The sequence below is a fragment of the Nycticebus coucang genome, chromosome 7, assembly GCF_027406575.1.
Source record: "Nycticebus coucang isolate mNycCou1 chromosome 7, mNycCou1.pri, whole genome shotgun sequence".
Lineage (NCBI taxonomy): Eukaryota > Metazoa > Chordata > Mammalia > Primates > Lorisidae > Nycticebus > Nycticebus coucang.
The window spans coordinates 3,852,383-3,872,376 of NC_069786.1; the positions used below are offsets into that span (position 1 = coordinate 3,852,383).

At 38.0% G+C, this 19,994-nt stretch overlaps 1 protein-coding gene across 2 annotated transcripts in view; it reads left to right on the top strand.

Moving 5' to 3' along the window:
* The window catches only part of CSMD1 (CUB and Sushi multiple domains 1), a 1,787,407-nt gene that overhangs the window by 1,566,606 nt on the left and 200,807 nt on the right, over nt 1–19,994 (top strand). For both annotated transcript variants that reach the window (XM_053598050.1, XM_053598051.1), the window contains exons 28-33: nt 2,008–2,146; nt 3,409–3,596; nt 8,723–8,917; nt 13,483–13,599; nt 17,145–17,258; nt 18,919–19,014. In XM_053598050.1, coding sequence (XP_053454025.1) covers nt 2,008–2,146; nt 3,409–3,596; nt 8,723–8,917; nt 13,483–13,599; nt 17,145–17,258; nt 18,919–19,014 — 849 coding nt within the window. The remainder of the gene's footprint in view (nt 1–2,007; nt 2,147–3,408; nt 3,597–8,722; nt 8,918–13,482; nt 13,600–17,144; nt 17,259–18,918; nt 19,015–19,994) is intronic.

Below are 19,994 nucleotides of genomic sequence, written 5' to 3' on the forward strand. Positions count from 1 at the left end.
TCCTAGCATCTCAAAAGCTGCATTTTCTACTGCACTCTGATCCCATCCCAAATATTTTGCAAGCTCCCTAATTAAAACCTAATGAAGCTAACATGAAGAGTATCAGACCACAAAAGAGGAAAAACAAGGCCAGACAGTTCTACTTAATTCCACGCTAAGCTTTTAAATAGCCTCATTAAATAGCTCTTGGGTTCTGCATGTGAGGCAAGATCTCCCCTTTGCTTCTTTTAAATCAATATTTGAATCATATCCCTGAATTCTTTCTGCTGGTAGCACCCTGTAACCAGGGCCCTGAAGCTGTCATTTTTCATCTTTCAAAACAGCACGGAGTAGAATCTTCTAGACCTTCAGTACCTTTTTTCTCTATGTTAGCACCCCCCCGCAAAAAAAATTGGTACACACGTCTAATGCTCAGGGCTGTCAGCATTCACGGTGTGATGTAGGGAGAGGGGCTGTCCCCTGAGAGCTGATGAAACATTTGTTTCCACATAGTTCATTAAAATAAAATTACAGACTAAGGAAAGGATTTTAATCTTTTTCCTATAAAATTACGTATCATATGATTCTTGAGTGTGCATCTGTAAGCATTTATTATAAATATTTCCTGTGACATTATTCAGAGTTTGCCTCTGATTAGACTTTGAGATTAGAACTAAAAGAACTGGAATTAGTTGTATTTCTGATTATGAATAATTAACTTTTAAGGAATGTTGAGTATTTAAAGACACATCCGTCATTGAATATTACAAAGCAAGTTTCTTCATCTTATTTACAAAAAAAAAAAAAGACTTCTTTAAGGTGTGAGGGAAAAGATCACCAAGTATGGCATTTTCTTCTGACTTGCTATTTCTTTTCTCTAAATGCATGTGTGAAATAAGATAGGTAGTTTAGGGGGATGCTGTAATATAACGGGGATACTTTAAAACCAATTTGTGACAAACCATAGTATTTGACACAAAGAAGCTTTAAACCCAGCATGATTTTGTGCGCTTCAAAAATGCTTAAGTGCTTAAGACTTCTGCAAGGTTTTAACACCTTCCATAGGATGGAAGATTTCAGACAACTCTTATCTAATGAAACAATGCTAAACACTTTCAGATTCAAGAACAATAACTGGCTGGCCTGTTAACAACATTGAGATCCGCAGTTACTGCCTTACTGTAAAATAAAAACGTAAATACATGTAATCAAAATTGATGACTACGTATTATAAGAACAAAGTAAATTGACTATCACGTAAACTACTTTTTCCTAATAAGAGACGAAGCATTGTGATCAAACAATATTTTAGGAGGATAATGTTTCAGCTTAATCTCCTTGATTACGTATTTGTAGGTGTCACTTAAACTTTTGGTGTTTTGCCATTTTGGGGGGTTCATTCAAGGCCTGCATACACCAGAAGACTATAAGAATGTGAAATGACCTATTTGTTCATTCAACAGACTTTTCCTGAATATTTATTCTGATTGAGAAACTGCTTAGACATTGGGGATAAAACAATGAACAAGAGATAGAGATAATCATTGTACCACACGAAGCGTAGGTTCAAGAATAAACAAGCAGTGACTTTATAAACTATAAGAAATGGCAAAAGAATTAATGTGACCATATAATGATGTTGATGGGCATATTTTTTTCTGAGTTTTTTTGTGTGTGCATGTTGGTGGATGTGAGGAGCAAGTGTCCTGTTCAATTTATTGAATAAAATATAAAGTCACAGGAAAAGAATTTTGTTTGTCAGAAGTTTGAAAAGCCTTCCTTAAAACGGGATGGGAGGTTATATAAAATTTGTTTTCGGTTACATGAAAGATGTTCAGATATCCTGGGCCTTAAAATTTTATCTGGATAATTGATAAAACAACATATCTTCTCTTTGGTGTGGGGGAATGCTGATAAATGAGCTCTTTTTTATTTTTTCTATTCCTTTGAAGTGTTCTGTGGCATCTCCGATCCCGGCTGGCATTCTTCTCTCTCTAACTTTTTCTCTGTGACTTTGTTCTGTGGCAGCCGCTTGTGGAGGGAATCTGACGGGCCCGGTGGGGGTTATTTTATCACCCAACTACCCACAGCCATATCCTCCTGGGAAAGAATGCGACTGGAAGATAAAAGTCAACCCAGACTTTGTCATCGCCTTGATATTCAAAAGGTACCTTCTCATACAGAATACCTGTTTTCACTAGGATGTTAAATGCCATTTCTAAAAACTACTTCATTTATTACTTCATAGAGTCTCCATTTTTACATTTAGGTAAACCCTCAGCTTTGGGCATAATAGATATTCCATGAAGCTGCAGAGGGGGATGAAGGGAAACGCGTTATTATGCTCTGGAGCAGTCTGCCCGCGTTCAGACACACATAACTGCCTTTCAAATACTGTCTATCTTGCACACAGTGTGCCCCCGTTGAGAAGACTTAATTACAGAATAGTCAAGAAAAGCAATATAATTATGATATAGACATTTCTTGGCGATGTCTTCTATTTCCCTAAATGCAGGCTGTGTTCTATATCACACCCCAATATTCCTACCAACAGACGTGTTATCGATACCATAGATATGACTCGATTCAGCTTCAGAGTGAAAGCTCCCCAAATTTGGTTGCTGTAAAGTCTGAATGAGTGTATTTCAGTCCTAAAATATGCTAAACTAAATGAAAGAAGTTTAAATATTATGTTCATTTCATAAAAATAGATTCTTAAACATTATTGCCTTATTAATACATTGTATATGATGCTTACATGTTATCAAATTCCAAAATGTTTTTCAACTTGGTAATTTAAATTTTGAACTAAATGAATGTGATTTTTTAAAGGCAAGTAGTTTTATAAACTGCCCCATTGATCTCTTAGTTTACTTACAATTCATTGATCTGTCAATGGGACAAGTTGCCTTTTCTAGATATTTTTGCATCAAATTTAAGGCTAGAATGAGATTACCTCCCTTCACTTTTTCCTGTTGATGAGGTCTTAGCATAATTTTAAGTGTCTCTGATTCTGAATCCTAAGTAGATGGAAAGCCATCCTTTTCTGAATTTACTAAAGCTACTATAAATTTATCAAATGCCACTGAGCTATTAAACAAAACCAGTGACCATTTGCTGGTTATGCTTTTGGATTCTTTGTGTTTTTTGTTAATTAAGGCTAACTTCTAGTAGCACCTTCCCTTAAAACAAAACAAAACACAAATGGAGGCATCTCTAATTCTAGGGTCTGAAAAGTGAACAGACGGTTAAAACCTTATCAGTGGTAGTTCTCTAAGTTCCCTTGTGTTACAGTGACTGATTAGCAACATTCCTGAAGCCCAACTCACCTGGTACCAGGCCTGGGCAAGGTGGTTTCATGGTGAGGAAGATAAGTTTAAGTGTAGATCAGGCAAATACGTATAATGCATTCATGTCCTGTCCTTTCAGTTTCAACATGGAGCCCAGCTACGACTTCCTGCACATCTATGAAGGGGAGGATTCCAACAGCCCACTCATCGGGAGCTTCCAGGGCTCGCAAGCCCCAGAAAGAATAGAGAGTAGCGGAAACAGCCTCTTTCTGGCGTTTCGGAGTGATGCCTCGGTGGGCTTGTCGGGGTTCGCCATTGAGTTCAAAGGTACTGTGCTCAGTTGCGTCTGTGTGAAGATCCAGTTGGGTCAGGATTGTTCGCCCTGTGAGCTTTTCTCTCTAAATCTTGCATGTCTGCTTCTTACACACGTGCTGACGTGTCACTCCAGGACACGTCATATCCAGGAAGAGTCCCTGCCTTTCCAGTGGAGAAGACATTCCAGAGAAACATTTCTACTCTGTCTGTCAGAAACAAAAAAGAAGGGTGAGGGGAAATTTCCCAAATGCACGGCCATTTCGAAATGAATGATGGTTTGGGGGATGAAGAATTTCATGAAATCTAAGAATTATTTGAAGATGTGTTTTAATATCTGCTGATTGGTTTCTTTGGGATGATTATAGTTATGTACATACAAATAGCTCCATCTGATCTCCACCTTCTTCACTGTGAATATGTCTGTTGCCCAGTCCTGCCTCTGCTCGCCCCGACGGTTCCATGAAATGTGTGTCCTCCATTTGGTCAGTGGATCAGTGGCTGACCGCTGGTCAGGATCCACCATTCCCCACCTTTCCCCTTTCTAATCCTATGTTGGACCTGGTCCTGTGTGTCCATCCAGGCCTCTCCCCTTGGTCAGCAGATCAGTGACTGACCTCTGGTCAGGATCCACCATTCCCCACCTTTCCCCTTTCTAATCCTATGTTGGACGTGGTCCTGTGTGTCCATCCAGGCCTCTCCCCTTGGTCAGCGGATCAGTGACTGACCTCTGATCAGGATCCACCATTCCCAACCTTTCCCCTTTCTAATCCTATGTTGGATGTGGTCCTGTGTGTCCATCCAGGCCTCTCCCCTTGGTCAGCGGATCAGTGACTGACCTCTGATCAGGATCCACCATTCCCAACCTTTCCCCTTTCTAATCCTATGTTGGACGTGGTCCTGTGTGTCCATCCAGGCCTCTCCCCTTGGTCAGCAGATCAGTGACTGACCTCTGGTCAGGATCCACCATTCCCCACCTTTCTCCTTTCTAATCCTCTGTTGTACATGGTCCTGTGTGTCCATCCAGGCCTTTCCCCTTGGTCAGCAGATCAGTGACTGACCTCTGATCAGGATCCACCATTCCCCACCTTTCCCCTTTCTAATCCTATGTTGGACCTGGTCCTGTGTGTCCATCCAGGCCTCTCTCCTTGGTCAGCAGATCAGTGACTGACCTCTGGTCAGGATCCACCATTCCCCACCTTTCCCCTTTCTAATCCTATGTTGGACCTGGTCCTGTGTGTCCATCTAGGCCTCTCTCCTTGGTGAGAAGATCAGTGACTGACCTCTGGTCAGGATCCACCATTCCCACCTTTCCCCTTTCTAATTCTATGTTGGGCCTTGTCCAACATAATTATTTTCTTTTTGTTTATAAACAAAAGTAAACAAAAAACACCTTAATTATTTTAGGTAATCTAAAATAAATAATAAAATCATCAGGTAAGTTCGTATTTATGCTTCTCTTTTAAAATTGTAGGGTAAGTATAAGTAAATCCACCAACTTCTTTCCTGGCCAAAATGCGTAAGAGCTGGACAGTATGCAGGTGTCAGAAAAAGTGGATTGGAGGGAAACAAAGTACCCAAAGAAACCAAGCATTTGACTGTTGGGTTCATGAAAATACATATATCTCTTTCAAATCTATTTCTCATGGGTACAACAATAAAACAAAAAAGACATGATATTACCAAGAATTAGAGAGGATCTAACTTAACAAAAGTTCTCACAGTAATAAGGGTTTTTTTTCTGTTTTAGATAATAAATGAAAGTATTTATATTTATTTAAAGTTTGAGTTAAACTTCTAAATAAAATGTTAAAGGTTAAGTATAGATTATATTATATCTTTGTTACCTCATTAACAAACCCGTTTATTTATAGGGTTTTAAGCATAAAATTGATCTGTTTTCTCCAAAACATCAAAATCTAAAAAGATTTTCTTTTTAAAAAAGAAAAATGCATGGATTTTTCTTAAAATGTACAATAAAAGAAATTGTAGAGCTCAGCAGAGGAACCTGCCATCATCATGAATAATTGAAATCTGTACTTTCAAACCTTTGCCATATGATGAGATAGTTTCTATGTTAACAAGATTTCACCCACACGCACTTCACCAGGACAATATCCATATACTGTAGTCTATGATAGCCCCATATACGACAAAGCCGAGCCAGTGTAACCCATCTTCAGCTTCCTGGATTACTGCCTATCCCAATGTCTGGTCTTCTCCCCGACTCTAAAGTAAAAGCCTCAGTGGGTCAGTGATAAATGAAGCATAATGTGCCTCACAAGGAACATGCAGAAAACTCTCCTTGAGGTCTGGGTTCTTTAGTAAAAATAAATACAGCCATCTCAATGGAGGCTGTCACTCTTCATGTCTGAAAAGTTCTCCCGTGGAGCTTGTGGTTGGGGGGTGGGGCGGGGAGCATCACAGGGAAGACAACAGCAGTGACGCCTTTGCATTCAGCCCAGACGAGCTCTTGTGCAGTCAGGAAGTCGGGGCAGAACCAGTTTTCTGGCACTACATGAAACAGAAGGAGGCGCAGGGCGGTAGTGCTGCCCAGCCCTCGCAGGGTCCCGGTGGCTGGAGTCCGTCTACCGCGCTCTATTGCAGGAACATGGAAGATTTCCCTAAGTGGAATGGACAAGACAGCCACAAAACCCACTGTTGGACAGTCGTCTGATTAGAAAGCCTGGCAAATTGTAAAGCAAAACAGCATCGGTGATTTATCACCAAACAATCTGAACTGACAACTGGGTAAATGAAACCAAAAGGTTAGATGCACTTATTTAAAGAAAAGCCTGCCAGCAGAAATCAAAAGTAGGGGCATAAAAAAGAAAGTTATGTAAATGATACTTAACCAAATAGGACACTAAATTTTTTAGTGATTAACGAAAAAGAGATTAACAGAAAAAAAAAATCTTTTTTTTTAATTGTTTTGGATTCATGGAGGGTACAAAGAATCAGGTTGGACTGATTGCATTTGCTAGATGAAGTCTCTCTTATAATAGTGTCCTGCCCCCAAGAGGTGTGCCATACACCATACACCGTGCCCCCCCCCAAAAAAAGAAAAGGATCTTAAAGGAAGAAAAGGCAGTAGACGTAGATTGATGGACGTATACCAAGAAAGTTTAATTCTTTTGTAGATCGGCGCTCATGTTCCCTAGAGGCTCAGCACATTTTGTTGAAGGATTGAACCAACAACAGCAAAATGAACAACTTTTATAGTGCCTGTAGTTTGATTTATTTGTTCTGTATTTACTTAAAATAATGTTCTGTATTCTATGCGGGATTTAAAGCAGCCACAAAAATTATTAAAATGTCAGTTACCAGCCAGGCATGATGGTTCACGCCTGCAATCCTAGCACTCTGGGAGGCTAAGGTGGGTGGATTGCTTGAGTTCAGAAGTTCAAGATTAGCCTGAGCAAGACCAAGAAACAGGTCTCTACTAAAAACTAGCGGGGCATTGAGGTGAGTGCCTGTAGTTCCAGCTACTCAGAAAGATGAGGCAAGGCTATCACCTGAGCCCAAGAGTTTGAGGTTGCTGTGAGCTATGCCAGGGCACTCTACCCAGGGCAGACAGTAAGACTCTGTCTCACACACACACAAAAAAAAAAGAAAGAAAGAAAAAGTCAGCTACCATTTGAAATATCCAAATAGGTTTTCGATAAAAACAATTAGACAGTACTGGTCCCAAGGTACAAACGATGCCTGAAAAGAGAAAGACTGTAACAAGAGAAAAACACAGGGGCCTTTGAGTAGGTTTCCACAGTTATTTTATATGCATACATATACATATATATGAATATACAACCCAAAAATGTATACATCAATGAAATATATTTATTAAATATGATGGATTATTGTAATAGACTTTGTGTATAATATATAAACATAATAGATTATCATAATAGATTGCCAAAGAGACCTCTTTTTATTGATGTTAATTCATAGAGCATTAAAATATAATTGAAAACATTGAATAAACACAGTTAAATAGACCTCTTTGTCTGCCTACAAGACTTCCCAAAGTGTGGTGGGGATTTTTTTTGTTGTTGTTGTTGTTTGGGGTCTTATATATTATGTACTCCTAATAGATAATACAGGGTGGCATACTTTTTCACTTAGATATGCTTTGGTTGGTTTGCTGAAATAGATAATTAACAATATTAAGCCTGCCAGAAGACAATTGAAACTGATTACAGAGTAACAAGACTCTGAGGAAAAAGGAAGTTTTGTGTTTGGTGAGAATAGATATTTATATTTAGTACAGTGCAAAGGGAATGCCTTAATTAATGTCCTGAGATTGGGACCAGTCTCTGTAGTGCATATCTGAGGGAGTTCTCTAGCATTCCTGTGTTACTGATTTTCATAATTCTTACATCAGAGAGGTATAGTGAAGACTGGAGTTAAGCACACAGTGTGCCCAACTCAGAGCTTAGTACAGAATAAGCCCTCAGTCAATCTCTGCAATGATTACAATTAAGATGGAACCGTCGGGTAACTCATCATTACAGGTCAGACACAATGTTTGCTTCTTATCAATTAATAACCATCCTTCCTCTGCTACGTTTGCAATTCACTCCTGTGGAGACCGACAACATCGTGACAATCGTGAGAGTCACAGCATCTTTCCTTGTTCATGTTTTATCCATGATTTATCAGTATAAGAAAGGTGCTCTCAAGTTCATGAGTTAAATCATTTTCTTTTTTGAGAAGCCATATTATCCAGTTTTCTTAAAGGTGTGGCTTGATTCCATGTTCATATGATTTAAGTTTGAAAGTTAGAAAATGAACTTGAATTGTTTCAGAATCAATTTCTTGGGTTTAATACTAAAATTCATAGCCAAAACCAAATGGATTAGTGTATAAAAATGGAGTACTATGTATTTTTCTGTACCTCGATGAAGGCAATTCAATATCAATTCTATAGTAAAATGTGGTTTTAAAATATTTTATTGAGGAGGAATACTTTTTATTATTATTCAATAGGCTTACTTGGTCCTCAGGAAGGAATGAGTATTTTTTGAGCATTTCTCACATGCCAAGCACTGTTCTAGGCCTTTAATAAAACAAGCAAAGGACAAACTAAATAAACAGAGAGAAAAGACGCTGCTCTCATGGGCTCCACCTTCCTTTCCCCTCAGAGAAGCCCCGGGAAGCTTGTTTTGACCCTGGAAATATAATGAATGGCACAAGAATTGGAGCAGACTTCAAACTCGGCTCGACCGTCACGTACCAGTGTGACTCTGGGTACAAGGTAGTGGACCCCTCGTCCATCATGTGTGTGATTGGAGCCGACGGGAAACCCTCCTGGAACCGGGCGCTGCCTTCTTGCCATGGTAGGTGTGGAAGGACACAGGCTCTCTGAGGCAGGACTTGCCTTTTGAATGCAAAATCTCATTTAAAGAATGGTTTCACATCTCAGTCCTGCGTTCCTCTAATCTGGGGGTCGGTTGCCGAGAGGGCACGGAATTTGACATTCCTCGATTGTTTAATTTAGCAGTATATTAGCCATTCTCATGGGTTTCTAGATGACAATATTTGTCCTTCACTCAGACTGACATTTTTAACTTCTGTTTCTCGATGTATTCTAGACCTGATCTATAATACATAAAGAATCATAATGAGCTTTCTATAGTTGCTTTTCTCTCTCTCTCTCTATATATATATATGTAATCATGTATGTAAAATGTATATAAAAATATGTGTCTGTATGTGTATATACACAGAGAGAAAAAATTAAGTACGGTAGAACTTAAGGGGGTGGTCAATGCAGGGAGCGGTCAACTATAGAAGTTCCACTGTGTGTGAATGGATGTGTTATTTTCCCCCCAAACATTAATAGTTTGTAATTTCTTAATTAGAGATTAAATTAGTAAAGTTGCATCTTCTGAGTCAGGTGGACCTTGAAGAATGGTTGAAGAATGGTGACAGGTCAGACAGCAGCTGCCCACTGGGTGTGAACCAAGAGGAGGCGGGGGCAGACTTCAGCTGTGCCACACTCTGCATCTGAATCCAGGTGGTGGTTTCACGGGAGTCTCCACAGGCAGAAGCTGTGGACATGTGACTTATACCCTTTACTCTTTGTGTGATGTGTATTTTATCAAGAAGACGAAGAAGAAAGAAGGAAAGTTAGAAACCCCTGGTTTGTTCAAGAGCAATGGATCTGCAGCATAGTTGTAGGATAAATTCAAAGACCCAATTCCACTTGATAAATTGAACTTATAAAACAAACATTTTCCTCAAGACAGCCTAACAACAGGACTGACAACCTTTTTAGGTGTTTTAAAAAAATCAGTACATGTACAAACAGAAACAAACACATAAACAAAAAATGAAATGATAAACAAAAACAATTCCCTTACATGCTCTGCCATTTCAGTGTTTCTAAGTTCATCTTTTTTATGACCCTGAGAGCTTTCAAGTTAGGGGACCTGCGTCTGTCTGGACCCAGCAATAGTTGTTGGTACATAGTAAGAACTTAATATATGTGCTTAGTGTCAGTGAATTAATCAGTCATTTTTAATGAAAAACCAACTGTAACCTGTTAATGGTTGTCACACTGGACAATATATTTATTATACAATTTTAAGTCATGGAGTGTTTCTTGCGCATTGGAAGATGTGTGAAGAATTGGTGTGCTGTTCTGTTCACATGTAAACGGACTTGTTGTTCTGATCTTCAGAGCAGAGATCACGGTCTCTGCGTACATGGACCGCCTGTGGGAGCAGCACGTGTCATGTGTATATCAACATCTGTGATTCATTCAGGTCACCAGGAGAACTTGGGCACTTTGCTCTCTTCTGCACATTTTGAGAGTGTCTATATTATTGGATTCAGACAGTGCATTTTGGACCAGTTTGCTTTACATGCATGCTATATTTTTTTCCTGGTTATTCATTTATAGCCTATAATTTTTGTTCATTGTGGTTTGCTATATATTTAGAACTGAAATTGGAACTGTGTGGAGATCCTCGAAGGGTCAGAATAGCTTCTGTTTGACAGGGTTTTTTTGTTTTGTTGTGTGTGTTTATTCAATGTGATTGTGTATTGTTGCCATTACGTAAGAAGGGTGTGTGTGTGTGTAAATTAACTCTGATGGATGAGCGGGGCTGTTGTTACCATCTGCAGGGAATGCTGGTGCACATCTTTACTCATTTAGGAAATGATCTAACACCACAATTACCAGAGAGTAAGCACATGTTTTTTCTGTTATAGCATTACTATAAAATAATTTCTAATATGAGGATATCCCTTGTTTCTCATATTAGCACAGTAAAACAGACATAACAATGATTAAATATTAAATATATATTCTCTACCTATTTTTCTCAATTTCACAGATGTTTGGTCGTGTCTGAAACATATTATGTAGTTTTGGTGCTTCCCTTTTAAGGCTGAGGAAGAATATATAGAATTAAGCACAGTTTCTCAAGGGAGTAAAGAACCAAAGTGCCACATCATATTTCTCTCATTTCGTCTTCTGACTTAAAAAATGTATCTTTATGGCCAAGCTCAGTGGCTGCGGCCTCTAATCCTAGCACTCTGGGAGATCAAGGCAGGAGGATCACTTGAGCATAGGAGTTCAAGGCCAGCCTGAGCAAGAGCGAGACCCCTTCTCTACTAAAAATAGAAAACCTAACTGGGCATTGCCGTGAGCACCTATAGTCCTAGCTACTTGGGAGGCTGAGGCAGGAGGATCTCTTGAGCCTAAGAGTTGAGGTTGCTGTGAGCTGTGATGTCACAGTGAGACTCTGTCCCAACAAAATAAAAATCCTCTGTTGTCCTGAGATGATATACTTGGCTTATTCTTATTCTATCCTTGGCTACATAAGTCTTTGTAGCTATCCTTCAAAAAATGCATCCGAAGATGTCCCTGGTGAGAATGTTTACCATCTCTAATGATTTGGGCATCAAAATTTTGTGCTGGTGATGATTTATTTCTGCTTTTCATTCGTAACTCTTGCTTAAAATTTGAAATTGACTTTGTGTGTGTGTGTAAGGAGGGTATTTATAAAATGAATTGCTTGAACTTTATAATGACTAAAATAAAAAAATTTCCATTTTTTTTACTTGTGCTGACTTTTTAAATCAATATTAAGACTTTGAGGAAAATGAAAAGATAATTCTGAAATAAACTGGTTGAATTTACATGGGAAATGAGAGGAAATAAAAATCAAGTGATACACCTACCTTGGTGGAGGAAGTCTCCCAGCAATCTGGTAGAAATCTGCCACTTTGGAGCTGAGCTACAGAAATATCCTTCATCTAAAAGTGAAAATAAAATACATTTTTTGCTATTTAAAATTATAAAAAAGTATATGCAAATGTCTTTGGAATGATAACATGATTCTGAATTAAGACGTTAGCATGAAGGCTTAGCTTAGTCTAATTAAGTGAAATCTCTACTAGTTGATCATAAACAGATCAAAGCTGTCAGATGTTTGAGCAGTTTTCCATTGATTTTTGCAATATGACTTAACTTTTTCAAGCCATTGTAATGCATATATTTGAGAAATCTCTTGATGAATCATTAGCAAAATGCCTTAACCTTAGCATTACCATACTCTTAGAAGTTTTATTAATCTTGGAGAATGTTCTGTGCATCAATTAGGATTTAACAGTGTACTAATTAACATTCAAAGATTAAAGATGTTATTTCTAATTTCTGAGTTTTTTCCATGATGCTTCTGAATTGCTAGCTCAAAAAGAAATGACTGCAAAAAAAAAAAAAGAAAGAAAGAAAAGAAAAGAAAAGAAAATTAAAACAGCAACTTGAAGTACTATACAAAGAAAAGAAGAAATGATCTATAGAAATATAAAGTTTCTGGAACACTGGAAATAAGTCTGTATTAAAATGAGCAAAGGTTCATCTAAGGCAGTGGTTCTCAACCTTCCTAATGCCACCATGTATTTTCATTGTTAAAAAGGGGTCATGACCCACAGGTTGAGAATCACTGATCTAAGATAGTAAGTGTAGTCAGGTTATAGCCAGTGTGGTGACAGATAGCATGGAAGTTAAGTGACTTCTGTCTGGTCACTGCTCTACAGCTAAAGAGATGGGTGGCCTGGAACCTTCCTTATGTAAAAATATGGGGAATTGAAGTATTGATGATTTAATTTAAAGACTGGATATAAAGTGACTTGGTTTAATTGAATGTCTGTGTTAATATAAGATGAGGATAAAAGCGTTTGGGACATCTGTGCTACAGCATTTTGTCCTCAGCCAAAGCAACACCAAAGTAGATAAGAAAATCAGAAAAAAATCAACACACACACACACTCTGAGCTTGCTTATTTTATCTGCCCTACCTTTCTAGAAATGGCCTCTTTTAGTTTTGAATAGAACTCAGGAAAATACCCCAGAAGCATTAGATATTATATATGTTTATCTGTAACTGAACCAGTGAGATGAAAAGTTAAAACCAAAAAATTTAAAAAGCAAATTATGTTCTTTTCAGTCTCATATAAATATAAAAACAATAGAAAACTGAAATAATCTTTGTATCTCTTAAGTTAATGTGGCAATTGATATCAACCACACCAGGGAGACTTTTTAAAGTAATTTAATCATATCTATATTGAATCTGTTTTATTATTGCTGTATTAGAGATATTATTATTATAGCTATTTTCTTTATTATTTTAACATGCCTGAGACAGATCTTGAAAATAGTATTAGGTAGGTAAATTGAATCACTTTAATTCTAAACTGGTAAATTCTTTATTTTATTTTTCTGTTACTTTGATACCAATGTGAAAGGAGATTTTAACTTTAATATTTAGTTAAGTTTTTAAATAAACATGGCATGCTGCTCACTTATTTGGTGATAGTTGGCTTTAGTTCACCTGTCACTCACAGTGCTGTTATGCACAATGTAATTCTTGGTTGGTTTTATTTTCAGCACCCTGTGGAGGTCAGTACGTGGGGTCGGAAGGGGTAGTTTTATCACCAAACTACCCTCATAATTACACAGCTGGTCAAGTGTGTCTCTATTCCATAACTGTGCCAAAGGAGTTTGGTAAGAATTTATTGTTAATTTATTCCCATATTTCTTTTCCCTATTCAATTTTTCTGCCATTTTATGAGCCTGTATTCTAGCTCTTAGGACAATAAATAATAATATAAAAGAAGACAAGTTGCATTTAAGTAGCAAGCTTTCTAAAAATGTTCTGCCCACGCCATGTTCATTACAATATTATTGTTTACCATTGTGACATGACATGTTCAAATTCCTTTCAAGGTTTCTGATCCAGAATAAGAAGAGAATTGATCTGGCCTTGTTCTTATTTTTCTCCAAACTCATCCTCTCAGTTGGTGGTTTTTATGTGGAAGGAGGATTGGGAAGGGACGTGTGGGCTGGGAGGGCATGGTGCATCTCTGTGCACTGCTTACGCAAAAAATCATAAATCGGGTCATGATGGGAATCACCTGAGCCAACTTTTGTGTGCTCGGAGATGTAGGAAGCAGGCAGAATCCTATTTCACGGGGAAACCCAACTTTCTGAGTTTTGCTCCAAATTTGAACAAGTTTTCCAGAGTGACTTAATCTCTAGAGCAGCCTCCTTGGGGGTTCTGTACATGACCTCCTCAGTGTGCACACCCACTCTCAACCAGGAAAATTTTATCCCGTATTGGATTCTTTTCTGGAGTAAGCCAGAATTTAGCATTTGCCATGTTGTAGACTATTTCCTTTTCTCCAATAGTAATATTAAAAACCCTGTACAGTTGAGGTTTTTCTTTTTATTATAATGGCAATCACTTGTCAGAATAAAAAGCAGATAAAAATTCAAATGTGGGAATGCATTTTAATTCATGACAAGAAAGTTATTTTCTGGGTAAGAAGCTAGTATTTGGGAAACACGTGACTTCCGTAAACTTCTCTTATTATTCACAAGCCTCTTAAAATCCCATGAAAACCTCTCCTGCATATGTGTGCTTTCTTTGTTGTGATACGTGGACAACAATACTTAAAACTGTGTCTAGATACAAAGCTTTAAGCTGGCCCAGATTCTCTCTACTAATGTTTCTTATTTAACCTCAGCCTTAATTGTGTATTTGAATGAAATACATCTTTTCACCTAAATGCTCAAGAACATTCTCCATTTACTTTATCATCAAAATTCCTTTTAAAACTTTCCCTTTCTGTATACACAACAAACCATACCTATCTCAAAGGGATGTAGCAGCATTATTCCTTAATTTTGGCTGAGTACAAATTTTTATTGTTATCACAGCACAGTTAAGCATCACAGAACAAAAGGTCATGTTCCTACCCTAAATACTGACTGTGAATTCCCAGTGTGAAATGTGTAGTGACGCAGATTCTCCTAGTTTCTCTGTGCAGAAACCTTTAGTTTGGAATAACATGGTTACACTGAATCCTTGATGAAAATTCATTCTGCCTGTATTATTCTCTCCCCCTTTCCATACTGTCTCTTAGTCAGACATTTACTGACTAATTAAACAATTAATTCAAAAATTGTGGGATGTGCCAGGGACACAAAGATGAATAAAATATAGTCTGTGACCCTGACATACTCATGGAGTGGGGTGTGAGGCAGATGAACAGCCCAAACACAGTGGCTGATGGAACCACAGCCAGGTAGGGAGGGCCCCACCTGTCCTGTCAGCACCATCCCCCAGTGGGAAGTGATACTAAGGTATTCAGAAGTCCCAATTTTCCTTTCATTCCCACCCTTTGCTATTAGTCTTTGCCACCCAATTCCTCCTCTTTTCATACCCCATTAACCAAAGCAGACCATCTGTCCCAGTTGTCACCTCCAGACCACCAGTCCCACTTGTCACCTCCAGGTCATCTGCCCATTTGTTACCTCCAGACCATCCATCTGCCCCAGTTGTCACCTCCATACCACCTGCCCCACTTGTCACCTCCAGGTCATCTGCCCCATTTTTCACCTCCAGATCACCTGCCCCTGTTGTCACCTGGAGACCATCTGCCCCAGTTGTCACCTCCAGACCACCTGTCCCACTTGTCACCTCCAGAACTCATGCTCTTCATATTCACTTTACTCACTGAAATAATTTCTTTTGTTCTGTTCATACACAAAGAATTCTTGGAGGACTAGCAACCATGCCCCTTATCCCCATGAAACATTGGCTATCCCGAAGGCTGACATCCCCCAAACCCTTCTCATCACAGCTACACTGTTTCCAGCTGCAGCACAGACAGCACTGGGCAGTTACTTTCTTTTAGCCAATGAGTTTGCTCTTTTGGGTTGAGTATCAGTCACAGGTTGGAGCCCAGTTCAATGACCCAAGGTAGGGAAGTTGTGGCCAATCTCCAGAAGGAGCTGCATGTTCCCAGTTGCTAACGTCCTGGGACAATGTTCATATCTTTCTGTTCCTTTATTTGTAGTTTCTAGTGTAGAGTTAATGCTCACAAAACATTTTAAGACAAGTAGGAACCATGTATGTATAATTCACTAATTAGAAGAAAGATCCAAGCATTCAGCCTCAAACATGCTAAATATTTAATTAATTTTGGAGGTGATGGGGTAGAGAAGGCTTGTGTATGTGAAAAGTGTAGAGAAATCACAACTTCCTCTTCCTCTCTCATCCCCAAGAAACCGTCTTTTTAAGCTTCTTCTAATCCACTTTGCCTACATTTCTCCTTTGCATTTCTCTCTCTGGGAAGTCGTAAATTCTCAAAACACCTGCTACATTATACACCTGTATAGATTCCGTTACATAAGCACCTGTCCATGTATGCATGTGCTCACACAGACACACGTGCCATTAGAGGTGGACGGCCACCACTGTACTGACACCGACGGTGATTCCTTCTGTTAGAATTCGGACATGCCCTCCCTTTCTTCCTGCTCATGATTCAGAATGATTTCAGTGCTAACCTTACACATACCTAAGAAAGAGTTAGTTGCTCATTGCTTATAAATAAATACTAAATCACAGGTTTTTCTAAATATTACAAAGCCCCTCTGTGTTGTCAATTCAGATACACAAGCACTGATTACATCCAAGGTCATAAAATATGTAATTTTATCGTATCTGAAGAAGGTGTGTTCACATAACTGACATAACCTGTAAGATAAATAAAATTATGGAGTGGAGCAATGAGCCCTTCCTATTATATATTGCTAAATCATGTGTTTAAATGAATTAATATCAATTTGGCCGTGTGTTAGTATGATCTGGTGTTATGGTAACCTTTTGTAAAGAATTTTAAATATCTCATCAAATCATCCTGGGGCTTGACCTCTCTCCTTCTTTTTTCATTGAATGAAATATCACTGATTGCTCAAAAATAAATGAATACCTTTATAGATATTCTTCTAACACTGTCTTAATGTACTATTTATTAAAGGAACAAAACAGTCCTCAACGTAACAAAAGACCAAGAAGCAAAATGAAAGTATTTAATCAAATGAAAGCTTAGAAAGCAAGGAAAATAAGTTAATAATTATTATTTTACAAGATTCTTAGGACAATCAACCTTTGAGTCAATCAGTAAATGTAGAGTAGTACAACCAAATCCCCACTGCATTTCTTAAAATATATTGTCCACCCCATTCTTTTTATTTCACAGTGGTGTTTGGACAGTTCGCCTATTTCCAGACGGCTCTGAACGACCTGGCAGAGTTATTTGATGGAACACACGTGCAGGCCAGACTTCTCAGCTCACTCTCAGGGTCTCATTCAGGTAAACCTTCAAATATTTTTGCAGTTAATTCCATTTAGATAGCTAGGGTGATTAATTTTAAACTTGCCTATTTCTTTGCCTTCATTTTAGTGAGAAATTTAATCATCTTTGAATTTTAATGTGTGTTTGAGATAATCTTATTTTACATGCCATATTTAAAAAGTATTAATTATCTCCTATGTAAAACCATCTGCCTTTATCATTTTACTTGCTAAAATTGTGGGAAATATAGTACTTACCTCAGTAAAAGAGGCAAATACCCAAAGAGATAATAAATTATCTTATACATTTATTTTCTATTCCAACTGGAGAGAAAAGCTATTAACATTTTAGTCTAAAGTATTCCAAACCTATAAATGCAAACATGTAGAGATCACTTCTATCCACACATGCATAGGTGCCCACGTGCACAGACACGCAGAGATTTTTGCACATTTGCACCCATGGGAACATATATGAGACCTCATCAAACACGGGGTATGATTTCACAACTTATTTTTTGTCCCATTCTTTAGAATGACACAGACATCTTTCCCTATCAAAAACATAAAGAGAGGGCATCCCAAGAGTCACCCATAAATTTATCATATGTAGGGGAAATGGGAAATTTTAGCTAAAATTTCTTTTATTTACAAAATATCTGTTAAAGAATTTTGCAAAATTTTTACATACTATTATGTACATTCAGCCACCTCTTTGTAAAACTTCATAGTGAATATTTTATAAATAAACATACCTTCAGCTAGAAATTTCCCACTGTGAAGGGTGACTTTGGGGTCCACTGTAGACATCAAATGTGATTCCTTTGAGTTCTGAATTGTTGAAGTATGTGGCACAGTTTATTTAATGGCCATTAAGTAGGTGACCAGCCCTTATTTGTACTATTGTTGCATTTTCATGATTTACTGAGTGAACCTCCCAAGTTATTTTTACCAACTAAGGTATTTGCATCACAACCTTTGGCCAGGGAAGGTTAAGATTTGGTTATTTACAATTGTTCACTGTTTTCTTGTTAACCAAAAGTCTCAGGGTCCGTGTTTGTTATTTTCTAGCAAGGTTGGGTGATGTCATGTCTGAGAACGCACCCGAGGGCGCATATTCAATGTGCTATTACATAGTCACTCATTCTCCCCCAGAAGCTTCAGCCAACCCATGGGCCTCTCCACAGTGCCTGAAACAGACTCTCCCCCACCTGTGTGTACTTTAAAGGGCTAAAAATATACTTCAGACTTTTTATCAATCAATTAAGGTTTTTTTTTTTTTTTTTTTTTTGCTTCACTCAGCTTTACATTCAGAGACATTTACTTGATTTTAAGTAAAATCCTAACAGGTAATTATCCACGTAAAGTGACTCTTCCTGAGTTTTAATGCTTTCTGCAGTCCTGTCTCCTGTACCAGTCAGTAAGACCATTTGGATGCTTTCTTCAAAATAAAGCGAAAGTGAAATGAGTACCCTGTATTTTAATAGAATGCACAAGCTAGAACAGTTTAAAAATCTTTATAAAAATGATATATTGGGGTCTTAAGCCCCCAATATTTTTAAGGCTCAAAACTTGAATACAAAATTTCAAGTTCATTATTATCTTCCAAAATACTATTGTCCTCTTCAAGGCTGTGTATTTCATAGATCCCAGGGATTATCTCTGTTTTTACTTTACAGGTGAAACCTTACCTTTGGCTACGTCGAATCAAATTCTGCTCCGATTCAGTGCAAAGAGCGGGGCCTCTGCCCGGGGCTTCCACTTCGTCTACCAAGGTAAAAGCTGCTCTGCAAGCTTCACTGCTCCTGCCCAGCACTTCACACGCTCTCATTTTCAGACAAAGCACTGGGAGGACGAGGGTTGCACTTCGTCATATTTAATGAATTGAGGGTATTCATATATTTATAATAAAATTGTTAGGGCGGCGCCTGTGGCTCAGTGAGCAGGGCGCCAGCCCCATATGCAGAGGGTGGCGGGTTCAAACCCAGCCCCGGCCAAACTGCAACCAAAAAATAGCCGGGCGTTGTGGCGGGCGCCTGTAGTCCCAGCTACTCGGGAGGCTGAGGCAAGAGAATCGCTTAAGCCCAAGAGTTGGAGGTTGCTGTGAGCTGTGTGATGCCACGGCACTCTACCGAGGGCAATAAAGTGAAAACTCTGTCTCTACAAAAAAAAAAAAAAAAAATTGTTAATAAAAACATTCCAATTATTTTGACACCTGAATTTAATATTTCTCCTACAAGGACTTAATAATGTCTCATTTATCCTTCACTGTAAGGAAACCAATATTGGTCACATTACTGCTCAGTAGCTCTTCCTAGCTTGCAAAATAACTTCCAATATAATATTTCATCTAATTAAGTGAGGTATTATAAAATAGTTTACCTTTTAGTGACTGTCTAAAATGCATTCTATAATTCCTTATCTTATTATAAAAACTAACTTAAAAGGCAATTTAACAAAGCCAAACAACATATTAAATCACTTGTGTGTCTATTATCCTGAGTATCTATTTTGTTTGTATATTTTTTAATTATCTTTTAGCCCTTTTACATCTTTATAGTTTTTTTTTAATTTAGGGCTTATTTAAAATATTTGAGACTGCTTTAAGATTCTGAAAAGTGAATAGTTTTTTTCCTAATACATTTCACCTTTTTAAAAACATATTAATTACAAGAAATTAAAAAAACATACGGTATATACTATTCGTCCCCTTTCAGAAGCACAGAACAAGTCTGTGGATGGAATTTGTAATGGC